General features: G+C 44.7%; 1 protein-coding gene across 3 annotated transcripts in view; it reads right to left on the bottom strand.

Moving 5' to 3' along the window:
* The window catches only part of LOC134465924 (uncharacterized), a 43,887-nt gene that overhangs the window by 17,309 nt on the left and 6,578 nt on the right, over positions 1-20,000 (bottom strand). For all 3 annotated transcript variants that reach the window (XM_063219821.1, XM_063219824.1, XM_063219823.1), the window contains exons 3-16: positions 19,280-19,449; positions 18,290-18,395; positions 17,172-17,320; positions 13,660-14,248; positions 12,294-12,685; positions 11,272-11,590; positions 10,024-10,302; positions 9,785-9,924; positions 8,469-9,249; positions 7,382-7,944; positions 6,290-6,512; positions 3,978-4,201; positions 1,384-1,671; positions 9-131 (exon numbers count right to left, since the gene is read on the bottom strand). In XM_063219821.1, coding sequence (XP_063075891.1) covers positions 9-131; positions 1,384-1,671; positions 3,978-4,201; positions 6,290-6,512; positions 7,382-7,944; positions 8,469-9,249; positions 9,785-9,924; positions 10,024-10,302; positions 11,272-11,590; positions 12,294-12,685; positions 13,660-14,248; positions 17,172-17,320; positions 18,290-18,395; positions 19,280-19,449 — 4,346 coding nt within the window. The remainder of the gene's footprint in view (positions 1-8; positions 132-1,383; positions 1,672-3,977; positions 4,202-6,289; positions 6,513-7,381; positions 7,945-8,468; positions 9,250-9,784; positions 9,925-10,023; positions 10,303-11,271; positions 11,591-12,293; positions 12,686-13,659; positions 14,249-17,171; positions 17,321-18,289; positions 18,396-19,279; positions 19,450-20,000) is intronic.

The raw sequence follows: 20,000 nt of genomic DNA, 5'->3' as shown, positions 1-20,000 counted from the left end.
CATGTTACCTTCTGGGTCTTCATCCTCTTGAACCAGCGCCGGACCACCATGAGGGGGAGTCTGGACTGGCGTGATGCCCAGAGGAGTTGCTCTTCGCTGGGGGAGAAACCGGCCGGGGAGTCCTTGGCCACCTGGAGGTGGAGAAGACAAGTGCACTATTTTCAACATTAAAGGGACTCTGTGTAGGAAATGGTCAAAAAAGGTACTGCAACTATGCTGCTCACTGAAACTGGGCTGCCTATTGCCAAATTTGATCTTTTCATGAAAGTTAACAAAGTAATAAACTAATATTTTCTTGTATGGCCCAAGTACAGTCAGTTTTACAGCTAAAAATGGCTATTTCTGGAAATTCAAAATGGCGGACTATGGAGAAGATCCCCCTTTTCATGTATGAAAAGTGCAATTTTTCCAGTGGCCAGAGTAGGTATTTCACTGTGTAGAATGGTGGCCACAGTAGGTATTGCAGCTATCCTGCGTTTTGTGCTGCCTATTCTGAAATTACATATGTTCATGAATATTTATTAAATAATGAATACTTGACATTTGACAGTGGTGGTAAGTATTCGTGAGAACATTTGGTCACATTTGTGCATAGGCAGCATGAATTCAGGAAATAAACTGCTAAAAATATTACACAGTGCACCTTTAAGGTATTACTGTATATAGTACATAGTTAGAGACTTTAAGACGTTCCACACACCTCTTCATATGCTAGTTAGAGCCTTTAAGACGTTCCACACACCTCTTCATATGCTAGTTAGCCTTTAAGACGTTCCACACACCTCTTCATATGCTAGTTAGCCTTTAAGACGTTCCACACACCTCTTCATTGAGTGTTGTGGCATTGTTGTGAAGGATGGTTGCCGAATTAGTTTAAGTTTTGGCACTCTTTTCTCAGCTGATAGACGACGGCCATTTAGAATAAAAAGCCGTCTATTTTTAAAACAACAAAAAACCAAGCCACCAATGAACATGTGAACAACCGACCATAAAAATGACAGTCAAATAAGATCTGTGATTGATTTGCGCGGCTCCCTTCGGGGGGAAAATGTGGCTTGCTGCGCGCGCCCAAGTCAAATTTGTCAGTAGGCTAAATAAACAACGACGCATGGGGTGCCGGGTCAGACAGGTGGAAAAAAAGAGGTCTTGGTGTAGACGTGCCCATAGCCTTGCCTACATGGCATGATGCAGATGACTGTGATGCGTTTTCGTTGTATATTTACCTGTATGTAGGCATGGCAGATTTTAAATGTAGGTCTGTTGATTGTGTTGGGCTATAATATTTTTTCTATAACCTTGCGAGCAGCCAAGTCAGGCGTCGCGAGCCGCCTGAGGCTTGCGAGCCGCGCAATGAGTAACAGGGCTTTAAGACGTTCCACACACCTCTTCATATGCTTTTAATAGGGTCAGCAGACGTCGTAGAGTCACTCTTGGCACCTCCTCTCCTCCGCCTCCTCCTCTTCTTTCTCCTCCTCCTCTGCCTCTCTCTCTCCTCGTCCTCTTCCTCTTCCTCATACTCCGTTCATCCTCCCCCCCTCTCTGTATGATTTCGTTTTCTTCTCGTCCTTCGTCTTCGTCGCCGGACGAATCTGAGTCGCACTGGCGGAGACAGCGTAAGAGGCCGTGGATGGGATCGGGGCAACTCTGCTCGCACAGCAAACACGCACTCTCCTGGACAAAAACACAAACATTTGGAGTTAGGGATGCAACTCTGCTCGCACAGCAAACACGCACTCTCCTGGACAAAAACACAAACATTTGGAGTTAGGGATGCAACTCTGCTCGCACAGCAAACACGCACTCTCCTGGACAAAAACACACACATTTGGAGTTCAATAACCGGGTCTTATAATAGGTTTCAATGGGAGAAAAGGTTACAAATGGTAGCCAGACCTCGCCCTCCTAGTGATACAACACTTTGGGCATTGCTACTAGTCAGGTCAAGAGCAATTCAAGTACTTTCTGAGCGGACCCTGTGAAAAACCCTATTATCCTGCCGGATCCTGAACCGGATCCTGGATCCAGTGCATCTCTAATTGGGACTAAGAACATTTTTGGTTTCAACTTCGGCACAGCCTCGACCAGTAGCAAACCAAGGGAAGGGCAATTCCATGCAAATGTCAACCGGCTCATGAAACAATAACTTGTCAATAGGTAGCCTCATATCTCTACTGGACTGGTTGCCTGGCTGGCGCAGATGCTCTGAGTGTTGCGTCGCACTTAGAACAGGCGCCTCCAGGGGGCAGTAGGGGCCTACTGGCGCTTGACAGGTGAGCAAAGAAAGGAAAAGGGTATGAGTAGCCATCTGTGGTCTTTTATCGTGAAAATTTCATGAAAATGATATTGTGAAATTTCTTCTATGTAAAAAGCCTCGGATTTTCCAACAAATTTAAAAACTGCAGCCTCGACCAGTAGCAAACCAAGGGAAGGGCAACAGCCTCGACCAGTAGCAAACCAAGGGAAGGGCAACAGCCTCGACCAGTAGCAAACCAAGGGAAGGGCAACAGCCTCGACCAGTAGCAAACCAAGGGAAGGGCAACAGCCTCGACCAGTAGCAAACCAAGGGAAGGGCAAACTGCATTTGAAAGAAGTACAAGTAAAATGGGAATTACTTTTCCCCAATCACTTCTCCAATATGGGAGGTCTTTAAAACATACAACACTTCTTGTAATACTGGGAAAGAATAAAAACTAGCTAGGCCATTAGATGCCATTTTGAGTCCAAGTGTCACGTCCATAACACTGGAGTTGCCTGGAAGCGGCTTAACTGTTAACTGTTAATTGTTATGCTCTAGGTCAGACCAAGACTCAAAGATATTTGACAGTCGATGATAATCAGGCTCTCCTATACCAAAGTTAATCAGAAGATAGAAGATATGATACAATACGGTAACACTTTACAATAACATCCAATTCACAGCTTAAACACTTTATAAATAATGAACTAATTATCAACAAAATGTTTACAAATGTTTATAAATGTGCAAGAAATATTGTGTTAGCACAACAGACACAGCACATTTGAAGCTGTCCTGGAAGGTTGTCCTCCAAAGACCAGATGGCATGAAACCCCATAAAACTGACACAGTAGAAGTTGATTCTCACTCCACTGTGCAGTCATAGTTTGGTTATTACTCATTTACAAACATTTGTAAAGGCTTTGTTAAAGTGATACTGTCCCATTTTTGGAAATTAGATTATTTTACACCTCCCCTTGAGTTAAACAATAGGCTTTTGCCGTTCACCTGTACTTCCAACCGTTTTCTAGTTATGGCAGTGCACATTTCACCTCCAAGCTAACAGTTAACATTGAGTCCTATGACACCAGTTAGCCGCGAGCTGGTCTCATAGGACTCAATGTTAACTGCTAGCATGGAGGTAAAATCTTCACTGCCATACCCAGAGAACGGTTGAAAGTACAAGAGAACGATAAAACCCTATTATTTAGCTCAAGGGGAGGTGTAACATAAGCTCATTTCCAAAAATGGGACAGTATCACTTAAAATGTTAATTGTTAAATGTTAATAAAGTGTTTGTAAAGCTGTGAATAGGACGTTATTGTAAAGTGTTAGCTACAATACAATAGATGGATAGATAAGATAAGAAAGTGAACCTCTTCTTCTTCTGTTAATGAAGTGTTTGTAAAGCTGTGAATAGGACGTTATTGTAAAGTGTTAGCTACAATACAATAGATGGCTAGATAAGATAAGAAAGTGAACCTCTTCCTCTTCTACAATACCATAGATCAGTGTTTCCCAACCTTTTTTGTCTCGCGTACCCCCTAAGACTCTTAGTTGTGCCATGAGTACCCCCCTAATTCATGTTCTATATGTCCTGATGTGACTGCTCCATACATTTGTTATAATAATTCAACATTTCCAAGTACCCCCTGCAGTGTGCTCGCGTACCCCTAGTGGTACACGTACCCCTGGTTGGGAAACACTGCCATAGATGGCTAGATAAGATAAGAAAGTGAACCTCTTCTTCCGGCGGCTGCGTCTTCTCTGCGTCGGTGACTCCGCCTCCCCCTTTCGTCGACAACTCAGACCTCCTGTTCACTTCCTGGTCCTTCGAGACCTGCCGTGATGTCACTTCCTCCCTGCTGCCGGCCACTTCCTGTTCCTCCTGCTCCTCTTTGACCTTGACGAGCTTGATGGCTGCCTCTGCCGCGACCTTGCTGGCTTCTGGAACCTTCTCTGTAACTATTTAACATAAATTAAAATTACTTGCAAATAAATTAGTTTCAAGTTAATCTGACGGTGGTGGTACCTTAAAGGGGTAATCCGGTGTGAAATGGCTTACGTTGTGTTAAAACGTGATGATGAACCCTAACTATTGCCTCATGCCTCACCTCAAAAGGTGCATTCCGAAGTCCGAGTGCTAGTCAAAAATCCCAGAGCTAGGTGAAATTTAGCTTCTGCTGTGATGGACCAGCACCTGTGTAGCCATCGTTATAAATCTCTACTTTCCACCAATTTACGAGGCTCAAAGTTGCCCAAAACTTCATTCTGTACAGTTGCGGGGTTGTTGACATTTAAAATGAGGCATAGAGAACTTTGGTCGTCCACCGTTTGTTTAGAAACAACATCATTTTTACAGGGTGTTGCAAACGGCGATATAGCCAAGTCCTGAGTTGGTTTTGCAAAATGTCCAAAATTTCACCTAGCTCTGGAATTACCCCTTTAAATATTTATGAAAAAAGGTTATACTTGTGAATGGGCAGCATGAATATCTGGAAATAAACGACTAAAGATATTACACAGTGCACCGTTAACCACTTAGCACAGAGCCCATGTTATAACCTCCCTGTCACCAAAATTGTAATGTAAATGTAATGTAATGCCGTCGACCCCATCTGCAGTAAGAGGCTACAGTAATAGTGAATAGGCCCGCCGGCGACCCCATCTGCAGTAAGAGGCTACAGTAATAGTGAATAGGCCCGCCGGTGACCCCATCCTAATAAGAGGCTACAGTAATAGTGAATAGGCACGACGGTGACCCCATCTGCACTAAGAGGCTACAGTAATAGTGAATAGGCCCGCCGGTGACCCCATCCTAATAAGAGGCTACAGTAATAGTGAATAGGCCCGCCGGCGACCCCATCTGCACTAAGAGGCTACAGTAATAGTGAATAGGCCCGCCGGCGACCCCATCTGCACTAAGAGGCTACAGTAATAGTGAATAGGCCCGCCGGCGACCCCATCTGCAATAACAGGCTACAGTAATAGTGAATAGGCCCGCCGGCGACCCCATCTGCAGTAAGAGGCTACAGTAATAGTGAATAGGCCCGCCGGCGACCCCATCTGCACTAAGAGGCTACAGTAATAGTGAATAGGCCCGTCGTCGACCCCATCTGCACTAAGAGGCTACAGTAATAGTGAATAGGCTCGCTGGCGACCCCATCTGCACTAAGAGGCTACAGTAATAGTGAATAGGCCCACCGGCGACCCCATCTGCACTAAGAGGCTACAGTAATAGTGAATAGGCCCGCCGGCGACCCCATCTGCACTAAGAGACTAAAGTAATAGTGAATAGCCGGCCGGTGACCCCATCTGCACTAAGAAACTACAGTAATAGTGAATAGACCGGCGACCCCATCTGCACTAACAGGCTACAGTAATAGTGAATAGGCCCGCCGGCGACCCCATCTGCACTAAGAGGCTGCAGTAATAGTGAATAGGCCCGCCGGCGACCCCATCTGCACTAAGAGGCTACAGTAATAGTGAATAGGCCCGGCGGCGACCCCATCTGCAGTAAGAAACTACAGCTGAAAACATGTTTGTGAAAAAGTGAATGGGCAGCATGAATATCTGGGAATAACTGTAGACTAGAAATCAGAGATGCACCGGATCCTGATTTTTAGGATCCTGCCGGATACCGGATCCACTGCTTAAGATCCTGCCGGATCCGGAACCGGATAACGGATCCTACGAAAGGGTTGAAACACATAGCCTACTCACACACGTGGGCTCTTTTTATCAAGTTGGCTCTAACTATTTTGTCTGAAAAGCCTCGGCTACCGGATCCTGGATCCTGGAACCGGATCCGGATAGTCTGAAAAACCCTATTATCCTGCCGGATCCGGAACCGGATCTTGGATCCTGTACATCTCTACTAGAAATAGTGCACCTTTAATAAAAACATAAAATGACGTTTTCCATAGTCACACTGCTCTTAGTGCGGTGAGAAGTCATTCTTGTGGAAACACTGGTATACCTGTCTCTTAGAAGTGTGTTCTGTTTGTCTAGGTATTAAAAATAAAGATAATGATGATGACGATTACCACTCACCCATCTGTTCTATCGCCTTATTGGATGGTGCAACTGTAGCTGTCGGGCCATTGGCTGCTTGAGGGGCAGAGGGGCGGAGTCTAGACGCCGACGCCGGGGTGACAATGTGAACCAATTTGATTGGCTGGCCGGGGAGCAGGCGGCCAGGAATACTGAGAGTTGATTGGCTACCGGGAGTAGACGAGGAGGAGGATGCCAGGTAGACTTTACTGCCATTGGCTAACTGGAGAGAGAGAGAGAGAGAGAGATGGGGAGAGAGAGAGAGAGAGAGAGAGAGAGAGAGAGAGAGAGAGAGAGAGAGAGAGAGAGAGAGAGAGAGAGAGAGAGATGGGGAGAGAGAGAGAGAGAGAGAGAGAGAGAGAGAGAAAGAGAGAGAGAGATGAGGAATGAGAGAAATGAGGAGAGGGGGAGAGAGAGAAATGGGGAGAGAGAGAGATTGCAAAAGAGATTACCGTTATGCAGAATACTCTGATGAATGTGAACAGCGATGCCTAGTGAGTAGTAGGCTGCTTAATGTGTTTAGTTTTAAAACATCTTATATCTCATGAGCCTGAGATAGAGATGTCCGATAATATCTAATATCTCATGAGCCTGAGATAGAGATGTCCGATAATATCGGCCCACAGATATTATCGGCCCGATAATAGCATAAAATGTAATATCGGTCAATATCGGTATCGGATTTTTGACCCATCAAAACCGATATAATAATGCTTGAATTACTGTACACTTTTCTACTTAATTATTTTTCTATTTTGCACAGACGATGTTTATATTTGGAAAGCTTTGTTGCATTCAAGAATGCATGTAGTGGGGCATTACTATAAAATTAAGCATATTTTGTTCCACAACAGCAGATTTGTAATGTTACCTAGAATTTGTTATGAGGAAAAATAACCCACATATATCGGCATCGGTATCGGCCAATATCGAAATCGAAAACTGAGAGTTGGACAATATCGGCATATCGGATATCGGCAAAAAAGCCAATATCGGACATCTCTAGCCAGAGAGCCTGAAAAATCTGGCATCAATGGATTAAAAAAAGACGTGTGTAAAAGTGTAAAAGTATAAAATCTAAATATTTTTTACCTGGCTGCTCCCGAGTTGTTTCAGTATCTGGCCGAGAGCCAATGGCTGTTGCCCTTTCGCTGACATCACGACCAGCTGACCTCCCCCCGCTTTGGACGTCACCTGCACAGGCCCGCCCACCTTAGGGTTCGAGCCAATCAGCTTCTTTGATGCTAAAATTTGTCCGTTTTGATGTTGAGCAATCACCACTTTGATTGGTTGTTGTTGTTGTTGTGGTCGTTTTTGACCAATGACGGAGCTCGGAATGGAAACCCTTTGCGATTGACCAATCGTAGCCGCCGTTGTGGTGGTGGTGGTGATCGACAGGCTCTTTGGACCAGTGGCGTTCGTGCTTGTCAAAATCTGGCCAATCGCGGCGCTGGGGATCTTCAGAATCCCGCCCCTTCCTGCCGGTTGTGGATTCTGATTGGTTGATGATTGTTGTTGGTGTTGTGCTGATTTTTGATTGGATGACTGTGACTGTGGCGCCATGGAGGTGACATTCTCTATTTGGCAGATGGGAGGGTCATCGTCGTCATTGTCACTTTGGGCCGCAACGACTTGGTGACCTTTGGCACTTATACCTGAAGTGGAAGACAAACAATGGCATTTTTTGTAGTCTTTATTCCCATTGAAATCAATTTTAAGATGTGGCTTTTGAACTACAAAAATGGCCACTTCAGGTAGGCTAATGTGTAGCCTTTTCTCCCATTGGAACTCATTATAAAATGTGGTTATTGGACTACATAAATTGCCTCTTCAGGTAGTAGCCAAATGTGTAGTCTTTTCCTCCATTGAAACCCATTGTGGGTATTGAAATAAAAAAAATACCCAAAATGTAGAGCGATAGAACAGTGATAGATAGATAGTATAGAGAGTATCATTCATATGAATAGAACGATAGAACAATGGATGGAACAAGCACTTTATAATAATGGATGCATGAAAACCATTATACAAACATAGTAAATAATTACGTAATATTAACAAAACATGAACAAATATTCTCCTTTAACTCTATTGGAGGCTACCTCCTGCATGGACTGACATGGATTGGATAGACAAAAAAAATAAGAAAGAATGTAAATTAAACTAAATTGTAGCTTACTCTTCATACTGTGACCATCTTGGGAAGAAACTTGGTGACCTTTCACACTTCGACCTTGAGTGGACACACTTTGACCTTGGCTATTTGACGCAGAGCGCAGGATTCGACCTCCTTCTGAAGCCGTTTCAAGGGCGGCGCGGTTTTGGTTCTCGACAAGTTTGCCCGTTTGTTTTGACACGGTTGATGATCTGGTAGTGGGTCTGTTGACGGTATTCACTTCACGTGACCTTGCTTTGTCGTCGTCTGGGCATCCTTGTTTTGTCGCAACACTGATGGTCGGCTGACTCGCTTTGCTAGTTTCGAGAGGAGTTGTTGGATTGGCAGTTTGAGAACTCTTCCTCCCTTGGCTCCTAACCGTTTGAATACTGTCGTTGGTTCCTTGGCTCCTAAGCGTTTGAACACTGTTGTTGGTTCCTTGGCTTTTCTGACTCCTGGTGACTTGGCGTTTATCACTTTGAGAAGCACTACTCTCTCCTTCTTGAACGTTCCTAGCCGCCTGGCTGTCATCTGTGGTTTCTTTTGTCGATTCCTGAGAGCTCCTAGCTCTGCTTTGTCGGCAGCTCCGAGTCTGATAAGTTCGAGTTTCCGAAGGTGGGATGTCTTCTGTCCGAGTTCCGGAAGTTGTGGAACTCTGAACACTCTGGGCTTCTTCTTCCTCTTCTTCTTCCTCTTCCTCTTCCTCGTCGTCTCCTGATTCTTCTTCATAGCTCCCATTCAGCAGAGTCGCAATCTCGTGATCAATGCTGCTCAGGAATATGTCATCACCGTCATCGTCCTCCATCTTAAAGGAAACGGAGAGAGCAGTAGAGAGAGAGAGGGAGAGAGAGAGAGATGGAGAGAGAGATGAGGAGAGAGAGAGAGAGAGAGCAGTAGAGAGAGAGAGGGAGAGAGAGAGAAGAGAGGAGGGCAGAGAATGGCGTGATAGGGGAGAAAAACAAAGAAGGAAAGACAGAAAGTTGTGTCACTATTAAAACCAATCCATGGCAAAAAATTAAAGGTGTACTAATATTTTAGCAGTTTATTTCCAGATTTCATGCTTCCCACTGACAAATGTTACCTTTTTCACAAATACAATGTTTTGAATTTCCACAAATTGACATTTATAGCTGCAAAACTGTACTTTGATCACACTAGTGTGTATTTTGTTTATTAATTAGTAAATATTGATAAAAAGATCAAATTTAGCAATAGGCAGCACAGTTTCGATGAGCAGCATAGATGCAATACCTACTCTGGCTACCATCCTACACACATTATACCTTTAAAAAAAATATTTAAAAAAACAGTTTGGACAGCAAAAATAAATAAATAAATACCATCATGTCCACAGGACTTTTGCTTCTACTGTTGTCACTTCCTGCTTGGTGAACGTCAACAGGAAGTCGCTCTACCTCAATTCCTGATTGACGTTTGTTGTCGCTGGCAATACCCTCATGGTCAGGGTGATGAGATGTTCCTGTAGAAAAAAGTGGCAGTTAGCCATTTGTAGTCTTTTCTGTCCTTAAAACCCACTGTAAGACGATGCTATTGAACTACAAAATGGAGGGATATTTACCAATGCTATTCTTTTTCTTTTGATTACTCAAAAGGGCGTTGGTTTCCTCCACGATGGATTCCAAGTCGTTTATGACTTTGCTAATACTGCTAGTTTGACTGCCGACAGGATCCGTTTCTACGCTTGTGTTGTCCTCACTATTGACGCTTCGATTGTGGACATTGCTATGCGTTTGTGGCGATGCGCTGCGGCTTGGACTTCCGTTGTCGGCATCCGGATTTCCTGTGAGCTCATTTCCTGTGTGACTCCCCACTCCAGGATCAGACGTTGAGGCTTGGCCTGTAACGAGATTTTGGCAAATCATTGAGTTCTTAACCCGTTAAGACACAACGTTATACGTAAGTTTGTTGCTACCAGAATGGCAATGACCAAGTCGTGGTGCATTACAAAATGTCATTGTGGTGTAGTACTTCTAAGTGCCACTGGAGCTACAGCATACATGAAGGGGCTCCTGTCAGGGTTGCCAGATGAGTCTGATGATTTCCAGCCCAAAAAATGCTCAAAACGCGCCTAGAAGCACAAAATCCCGCTAATTCTATTGATTTCTGTGGGAAAAATTGGGCGGTCTTTTCTGCTAAATGCCTTTTTTCCCCGCACAAGGCCATCCTAAGCAGCCCAATTGGGCGGGAAACAGCTCAATCTGGCAACACTGACTCCTGTCGTTGACGTTTTGGATGAACCGTCCACAGCTAATACTCATCTAATGATTGGAAATGAATAATTAATGTACAAGATTCCTGAAAAATGCAGCGAATACAAAAAAAAATCGAATCCATACAATTGTCGGCTGTCATTGAAATCTGTTACTGCAAAAAAGGAGACTGTCCTTTCACATTGACAGTAGCACTAAAAGAAGATTTTAATTAGGGGTGGGCTATATGGCAAAAATGTCACGTCACGATTTTTTTAATCACAATCTTCCATTGAAAAAAAGGCATTAAGCATTTAGTATATTTGCAGGTTGTAATTAGCAATTAATTAAATGTAAACACACTGATAACACTCACATTAAGTGCACAATTGTAATACAATAATGCAAAGAAATAAAAGTTTTAAAAAAAGACAACACTAAGTAAGTAGACATCGCTCTGATAAGATAGTTAACATCCTCAATGCAAGACGATCTATACGAGTTCTTCATTTTGGCAGATTCGAGATAATCTTGTACTCAATATCACAATGCACGATTTAATATCGCCATATCGCCCACCCCTAATTTTAATTGACAAATGTTGTTTCTTGGTGTACCTTCACTGCCTTCATTAGACACGCATTCTTCCCGTCGAGCCGGTTCTTCACCAGTCTTTGGTGGTTGCCTAGCAACAACATCATTGATACCGTTACTGTCATTGTTGCCACTGTTGCTATTGGTGACCTTTCTCACAAGTAATGCATTCTGGGTAGCTTGACTGGCTTGACTCGCCAGCTGTGCAAGTTGATTGGCTGATGGGGTTTGATTGGATTTGGAGTGGACCAATAGGGCGAAGTTCTGCTGCACCGCCCCCTGTTGGCTGTCAGAGGAAGTGTTGGTGGTGGCATTGAGGATTACAGGAAGCAGCTGTGAACCCTGGAAGAGAGAGAGAGGGAGAGAGATGCTGTGTTCCATTATTCACCCTCTGTACTGTGTACCTTGTTTGAGTGCAGTGAAGTACGCTTTCCACCCTCGATTCACGAGGCGAGTACATTCCGATTCCCGTTCTGTCTGATGTGATTCGCGTGTCATCCGAGTTTACCAACCGCCAATATGCAATTCATCACGGAAGGCACTGTTCGTTATGCTGACACTTTTTAAAATTACCCCTGCCTCTAATACACATGGTGATTGTCTTTGGAATCAAAACAATGCTGTTATCACGGAGATTCAACCGTTTGACAGATCTGACATTCAACTACGTCACAAACATGGCGGCCGTTGAGTGCGAAAAGTGTACAGTAACTCCACACTTCAAAAAATGGCCGTTTTGGGGGCGTTATCCGGGTAATTTACAGTACACTTTACCGTCGCGATTAGAAATGGAACGGGCGGATATTACGAGTATTGGAACACAGCCAGAGAGAGAGAAGAGGTAAGGATCAGGTTGTACTTGGCTGGAAGATAGACAGACAGACAGACAGATAGAAAAGAGAACAAAACAACAGGATGATAAAACAGTAAACAGACAGATAGACAGACAGACAGACAGACAGACAGACAGACAGACAGACAGATAGATAGATAGATAGATAGATAGATAGATAGATAGATAGATAGATAGATAGATGAGGATTACGGGAAGCAGTTGTGAATTGTGGGTAGTGGAGTTCTGCTGGACCAGGAAGTACTGCTTCGCACTTCCTGCTTGACCCGACGCCACCAGAGCAGAAGCGTTGAGCCCATTGGCTGTTGCGAAGACAGTGCCCGCCTCTCCTTGAAGGCTATTGGTTGAAAGTCCTCCCGTCACCCCACTGGCAGATGTCATCGTCAACATGCCCCCTTGGATTCGACAGCTGGTGTTCAGACTGGAGCTGACCAATGGCTGTAGCCCACTGGCGGGGACTTGGATTTGATTGGCTGTTGGTGTTGGCACTTGTTGTGTGACTGCTGCTCCGACTTGGCTGTGATTGGACGAATCAGTTCCTTGGCTCATCGCCGTGGTGTTGGTCAGTTGGTTGCTGGCAGCACCTGTGATGATAACAACATAAGTACATATGTAGCCCGACATTTCAAATTTGGTCCTTAATTAATGGGTCACTTCATCTTCACAGTTTTAAGACATTTGTTGACTGATCATCAGATGTGGGCGTGTTCTCCGTTGATTTGCATTGGCTGAAGAGCACAGGTCTACCTAACAAGATGGAGGATGCACTTGCCGTTTTTTTCCAGAGTAGTCGTGAATTGCCGTGCCATCTCTAGTCTCTAGGGTCGATACATTTTACCACACTTACACATGTAATTGTAGTCTTTTTTCCCATTGAAACCCATTATAAGACATGGCCATTGAACTACAAATATTACACATGAGTTTTACATGAGCTTTCAAGACAATTTACAAATTCAAATCCATTTTGTCGGGACACCCTGTGTATACAGTAGTAGTTCACAGGTCACATTGGAATGTCATTTGTAGTCTTTTTCCCCATTGAAACCAATTATGAGACATGGCCATTGAACTACAAATATGGCCTCTTCAGGTAGGCAGGTGTGTAGTCTTTTTTCCATTGAAACCTAGCCTGATAAACCAGCCTAAATGTGAGACCGGAGTAATTTAGTCTGGCCCCGATGAACGATACCTACAAAGATTGTTGATGAGAACAGCCTGTTGTTTTTTCAAACCGTGCTGGAGCTCTGACCAATCTGTGACCTTTGCCGTTGATGTGCTTTCCCAACGGTGTTGCAAGCCTCGTCGTCACTCCCTAAAAACCCCGCCCGCTTTGATTCAAAACAAATCTCTGCGTTGTGATTGGTTTTGCCAGACTCTGGGCACAGTGTTCAAAACGTTCTCAGATCCGAGGCCAGACCCACTCGCAGCTGAAAGTTTTCGCCGACCAGCGGGTGGCGCTGGGTTACCAGGCCTCTTCAGGTAGGCTAGTGTGTAGTCTTTTCTCCCATTGAAACCCATTAAAAAACGTGGCGATTGAACTAAAAAAATGGCTTACCTGCTGCTTGTTGCTGCTGTTGTGGAGCCAGCACCACCAGCTGGTGGCGGACCAATCCGCCGCCTTGCATCGCTGCTAACCCCACCCCTGGCTGATTCCCATTGGCTGCGGTGGCCGCCAGTATAACTTGGCCTTGTCTCGAGCCCACCAGGCTATTCCCCGTCGCTAACTTGACAGCGTTTTGAAGATCATTAAAGTTAATGGTGATTGGCTGGTTTAGAACGCCTAAGGGTTGTGATTTGAGCCGTTTGACTGGTGGAGAACCGTCCTCGTCCGTCAGCTGCGAACCGTCCAACGAGATCCCGCTGTCCAGGCGCTGGAGCCGTACCACTGGTTGGCTTGATCCAGTCACTTCCTGATTGTTGTCGGACTGCAGGCGTTTGATTGGCTGTCTCTGGGTGTGAGAGGAAGAGGAGGCCGGGTCGGGGGAGAGGGAGAGGGAGAGCTCGTCCGATTCGGATTTGACCCATCGGATTGGGTGTTGGTTGGTGGTGTTGGTGTTGGTGGGAGCTGGTTGGCTGAGAGTTGGTCCCGCCTCCTTGCGTTCGCGAATCAGAACGTAGGCAGTGGAGGTGGATGTGGCCACAGTCTGGCAGGAAAAAGAAAAAAAAGGAGAAATTTTGAAGTTTGACTTGGTGTACTTTATCAAATGGTTCAATTTCAATGTATTCTAGTGTGGCACCACCAGTGTTGGGATAGAAAGAAAGAAAGAAAGAAAGAAAGAAAGAAAGAAAGAAAGAAAGAAAGAAAGAAAGAAAGAAAGAAAGAAAGAAAGAGAGTTTAGTGGTAAATACTTAAATGCTCCTTTCATTTTCTTGAAAGTTTATTAAAATCTACCTCTTAGAGGTTGACATGGAAATGAGGGTTGTTTTTGAAGTGGGTGTTACGCATGTCGTCATGCTGAAATTACGTATAATCTCTAAATACTTTATTCTCCCTTTGTTATGCTGTAATTATCTTGTCATTATGCTTTAAAGGGACACTGTGCAGGAAATGGCCAAAAAAGGTACTGCAACTATGCTGCTCATTGAAAATGTATTGCTTATTGCCAAATTTGATCTTTTCATGAAAGTTTACAAAGTTATAAATGAATATTTTCTAGTATGGCCCAAGTACAGTCATTTTTGCAGCTAAAAATGGCCAGAGCCATCTAATAACAGAGTTAGGTCACTCCCATAGACCTCTATGGACCAATCTTTCCACAGCAATGGCGGCTCTCATGGAGCCTCACGGAGCGTTAACATGGAAATCCCCATTGACTTTAGTTCTATTAGAAGTTACTTAGTTCTAGGAGGTGGCCGTAGAACACAGAAAATGTGGTAAAGGTAATGTAATTTGTTTGTACTTAATCTTTGTTTGGTATGTGATGGTTCTGTGTTAGTTTCCAACGAACAGAAGTTTACTGTTAAGAAACATTTTAATCTACGCGAATCACATCACCAACCGACTTCCTGGTCCCCGGTTTGCGCAACTCTTATTAGACAGCTCTGAAAATGGCCATTTCTGGAAATTCAAAATGGCGGACCATGGAGAAGATCCCCCTTTTCATGTAAGATACATGTATTTTTTCCAGTCTTAATGAATACTTAGAATATGATGGTGGTGATAAGTATTAATGACAAAGGTAATATTATTAAATTGGTAGCATGAATTCTGGAAATAAACAACTAAAAATATCACACAGTGCCCCTTTAATTGTAGGGACTTTGGATTAGCCAAGTAAATTAAACGAATCCAAGGTGGCCAATTTTTCCATTTTCCTTTCGTCTGGTGAGTTGGTTGAGCTCGGTACATACACACCGAGATATTCGCGTTCGCTTAACGTGTCCGGGAGCATCGCAAGTCCGAGAGGTTCACGGGCTGCCTTGCACACTGCACAGTCAGCCTCCACGTTCTATCCGCGGGCAGCAGCCATTCATTTTCAATGGAAGCCGCTCATTCAATGCGGACATCCGCGCAGGAAAATAGACTCGAGTTCTATTTTCAAGGAGCATCGTGAACACGTCCGGTTGGATGCGCAGCATCACCTCAGCTACACTATACAGCTGGGCCCGAGGGCCACATGCGGCCCAGATGCGGCCCAGGTGCAGTCCACATGCGGCCCAGATGCAGTCCACCTGCGGCCCAGATGCAGTCCACCTGCGGCCCAGATGCAGTCCACATGCGGCCCAGATGCGGCCCAGATGCGGCCCAGGCATGGCCCCCAATTGAAGCAGTATACATTTCAGTTTTGTTACTGCAGTACAACACATTATTGCTTGTGAATCTTCTGCTTGTCTTACACATTCACATTCAATGTGGTTAAGTTTTAGGTTAGAGGAACATGTTTAAAATGTGTTTGTGGACTACTGATTTTAAGTGTCATTTCAGTGGTCGTGATGTCTGAAAATGTGCGGCCCGACTGCAGTTCTTGGTTTCAAAATGTGGCCCAGATGAAATTCTAATTGAATAGCCCTGCTATACAGCTTGCCTAGTGTATACATGGGTTCTCAGTGTTTATCAACACGATGTTATGAGGAGGGGCACGACACTGGCAGCCAACGACGTGAGCTAATCTTTTGACCGACAGCGGTTTCCAACAATCAGAGGTTGAGTTGCGGCAGCTAGGTTCGCGCAGTCAGGTTATAAACTAAATTTAGAGCCCATGAATAGTAGTCTTTTCTCCTGTTGAAACCACTTATGAGAGGTCGCTATTGGACTACAAAAAAATGCCTCTTCGGGCAGTTTGGTGTGTAGTCTTTTTTCCTGTTGAAACCACTTATGAGAGGTCGCTATTGAACTACAAAAATATAATGAAGGGTTGGATTCTCCTGATGAGTGGAGGTGCAAAACGCACACCAGAAACAGAGGTGCTGGAAACCAGCAAATAAACTTGTAGGAGGAGAGAAGTGCCGCACACTCTCAAGTTAAATAAATACGTTTTTTAATGTGACAACGTTTCGGCCTGTCGGCCTTCCTCAGGTGTATAATGACAGGTTGGATTCTCCTAGTTGTTGAAAAGAGAAAAACACGCACATCCGTCTCAAAAAGATTGGGTGCAGGACCAGCAAAAATACCATGAAAAACTGAAAGAAAAGTCTGCGACACCAAGCTCCCGTTGCTCTTTTTTTTATGTTAAATTTTTAAAAAATTAAAAGAGCAACGGGAGCTTGGTGTCGCGGACTTTTCTTTCAGTTTTTCAGGGTTGGATTCTCCTACCCAGAGGTGTCAAAAGTAAAAGTAAAAGTAAAAGTACTTTTGTGGTGTAATTACAACACTAGCACATGGCATTACATAGCGGTTACACCATTTACTTCATTGTAACTAATGGGATAGATAGACTGTGTTATTACTGAAAAACACTGAAAACCTAACAAGGACCCACCACAAACTTGATCCAACCAGTGCACAGTTAGCTGATCATAAGACAAGTACACAGGTCTACTGTTTACTCAGATAAGTTATTTCTGTGGGAGGGAAACTGTGTTTCTTTTTTTTACTTTTACTTTTACTTTTGACACCTCTGCTCCTACCTGAGAGGTTGCGGTGGAGATGACGACGGCTTGCTTCTGCGGGGGAGGGGAGGTGGGCGGTACACATTTCCTGGTGCTCATGTGGGAGCTGTAAGATCCGGAGTGGGAGAATCGCTTCTTGCAGACCGCACATTCATACGGTTTCTCTCCTGCAAACACAAGACAGAAGGGAAGTGTAGTTTATAGACCAGGTCAAACACATTACAACAAATGGCCACTGAATGGCAAATGAACTACAAGTCGCCATTTTGAATTTCTTCTCTTCTGTAGGGAAGTGTAGTTTATAGACCCAGTCAAAACACATTACTAAACATGGCCACTGAACTGCAAATGAACTACATATTGAGTTCATTCGTTCATAAGTCTCCATCTTGGATGGGATTTCATTTTCATTTTTTGTTAAATCTAACTGTTAAGCACATTGAGTAAGATTTCATTTTCATTTTAACCTTTTTTATTTTTGTTAAATCTAACTGTCTTGCATGAATTGTGCTATACAAAAAAGTTATTATTAATATTATTATTATTATTATTATTAGTGCTGCAACGATATTGTATCAAACCGGCTTATCGTGATCGTCACAATACTGAATTGCAGTGCAATGCAAAATAATTTTATTTTGTAGTGTTGGCAAATGTGAAAAAAGCAAATTAACTAATTTAAAAAGATCGTATTGGGAAACGAATCATGAGTTGAGCGTATCGCTACAGCCCTAATTGTAATGATATTTCTTTTGTTTAGAGCAGTGGTTCTCCATCATTCCCCTCCCCCTCAGAGGGTCTGAATGCTTTTGAGCCCCCCCAAACCACAGCAGCACTCGCGCAGACTGATTTTGCGATCGCTGCACAGAATCAAAGGAAAGGTGACTGGTGGAGATCAAACAAAGAGCAGATGTGTGTTCATTTTCTATGTTATTCAAATTCATGACAATTAATAATAGAAATTTGGTGAGGGCTTTAAACGTATTGACTTATTGGCGAGACAGAAAATCATTTCCTTGGGAAAACCCAAAATCAGATGTCACACACCCCCCCCCTGAGATGCCTCCGCGCCCCCCTAGGGGGGCTTACGGCCCACTTTGAGAATCACTGGTTTAGAGAACTGGAATTGCTCTGACCGCTGTGTATCCTGAGGTGCTCCTTAAGATGATGTTTGTACTTGAAGGCCTTCGAACACTCGTCACACTTAAACTTGCGGCCAGGACCAGACTGCCAAATCATACGCTGGGGAGAGAGGAGGCGGGAGAGACAGGAGGGGAGAGAGAGAGGGGGGAGAGAGGAGAGAGAGAGGAGGAGAGAGAGGGGGGGGGGGGGAGAGGAGAGGAGGGGGGGGGGGGGGGGAGGAGGCGGGGGAGAGAGAGGAGAGGGGGGGGGGGGAGAGACAGGAGGGGAGAGAGAGGAGGGGAGAGAGAAAGAGAAAGAGGGATAGAGAGAGAGAGGAGGGGAGAGAGAGGAGGGGAGAGAGAAAGAGAAAGAGGGATAGAGAGAGAGAGGAGGGGAGAGAGAGGAGGGGGAGAGAGAGAGAGACAGAGAGAGAGAGGGATAGAGAGAGAGGGGGAGGGAGAGAGAGAGGGAGGGAGAGAGAGAGGAGGGGGAGAGAGAGAGAGAGAGAGAGAAAGAGGGGAGAGAGAGAGAGAGCGGGAGAAAGAGAGAGAGAGGGAGAGGAGGGGGAGAGAGAGAGAGAGTTGGGAGTGAGAGAGCGAGAGGAGGAGAGTGAGAGAGCGAGAGAAAGAGAGAGAGGGGGATGGAGAAAGAGGAGGGGAGAGAGAGGGGGATGGAGAAAGAGAGAGAGAAGAGAGAGAGAGAGAGACAGAGAGAGAGAGAGAGAAAGAGGGATAGAGAGAGAGAGAAAGAGGGATAGAGAGAGAGGGAGAGAGAGAGAGAGAGAGAGAAAGAGAAAGAGAGAGAGGGAGAGAGAGCAAATAAGAACATTGTCAGTTAATCTCGTTACAACCGTCCATCATCACATTTCAACTTTTGTCCGGGATTCATCCGCTGGGGGGAGAGAGACAGAGAGAGAGAGGGATATGTAGAAAAAGAGAAAGTCAAGAGACATAGACAGGGAATGAAAGAGCGAAAGAACGAACGAAGTAAAGAAAGAAACTCACTGAGTAGGAGTAGATGTCTTGCTTCTCGTTAGCGGTCGCCGTGGTCACGGGGCAGCTCTTGTCGTTTATCTGTTGACCGTGTTCCGTTGTGCACGTCTTCACGTGTTCTCGTAGCGAGCTCGGACGCTTGAACGCAAGCTGGCAGTGCGGACAACACAGCAGTGGAGACTCTAGATAACAAATGAAATTTAGAGAGATGAGTCAGTCAAAATAAATGAATAAATAAAATGTTAATAATAAATATATAATAAATAAATATATAATAAATATATATATAATATACTAGTGCTCTCCCCCATCCTCCTCCATGACTGAGGTACCCTTAAAGGCATGCTGGAGAGGCAAGGAAAACTGTCTTCAACTCACACCCTCTCCACAGGCGTACCCCAAGGATCAGTGCTGGGGCCCCTTCTGTTTGCACAAGTGTCATTTGAACACATGGGTTCTCCTACCACTGCTATGCTGATGACACCCAGATGTACCTGTCGTTCCGTCCAGATGACACCACGGTTTCGGAACGCATCTCTGCCTGCCTCACCGATTTGTCAACATGGATGAAGGACCCAGCTGAACCTGGCCAAGACAGAGCTCCTGGTGATCCCAGCTAAAGAGTCGCTCAGTCACAACATCAACCTCAAGATAGGCTCCACCATCGTGACCCCAAACAAAGTCGCCAAAAACCTTGGCGTCATGATTGATGATGAGCTGTCATGCTCCAACT

Source organism: Engraulis encrasicolus, chromosome 16, assembly GCF_034702125.1.
Source record: "Engraulis encrasicolus isolate BLACKSEA-1 chromosome 16, IST_EnEncr_1.0, whole genome shotgun sequence".
NCBI classification, from domain to species: domain Eukaryota; kingdom Metazoa; phylum Chordata; class Actinopteri; order Clupeiformes; family Engraulidae; genus Engraulis; species Engraulis encrasicolus.
The sequence above is the reverse complement of the archived record's forward strand: the minus strand, read 5'-3'. Positions and strand labels throughout refer to the sequence as shown.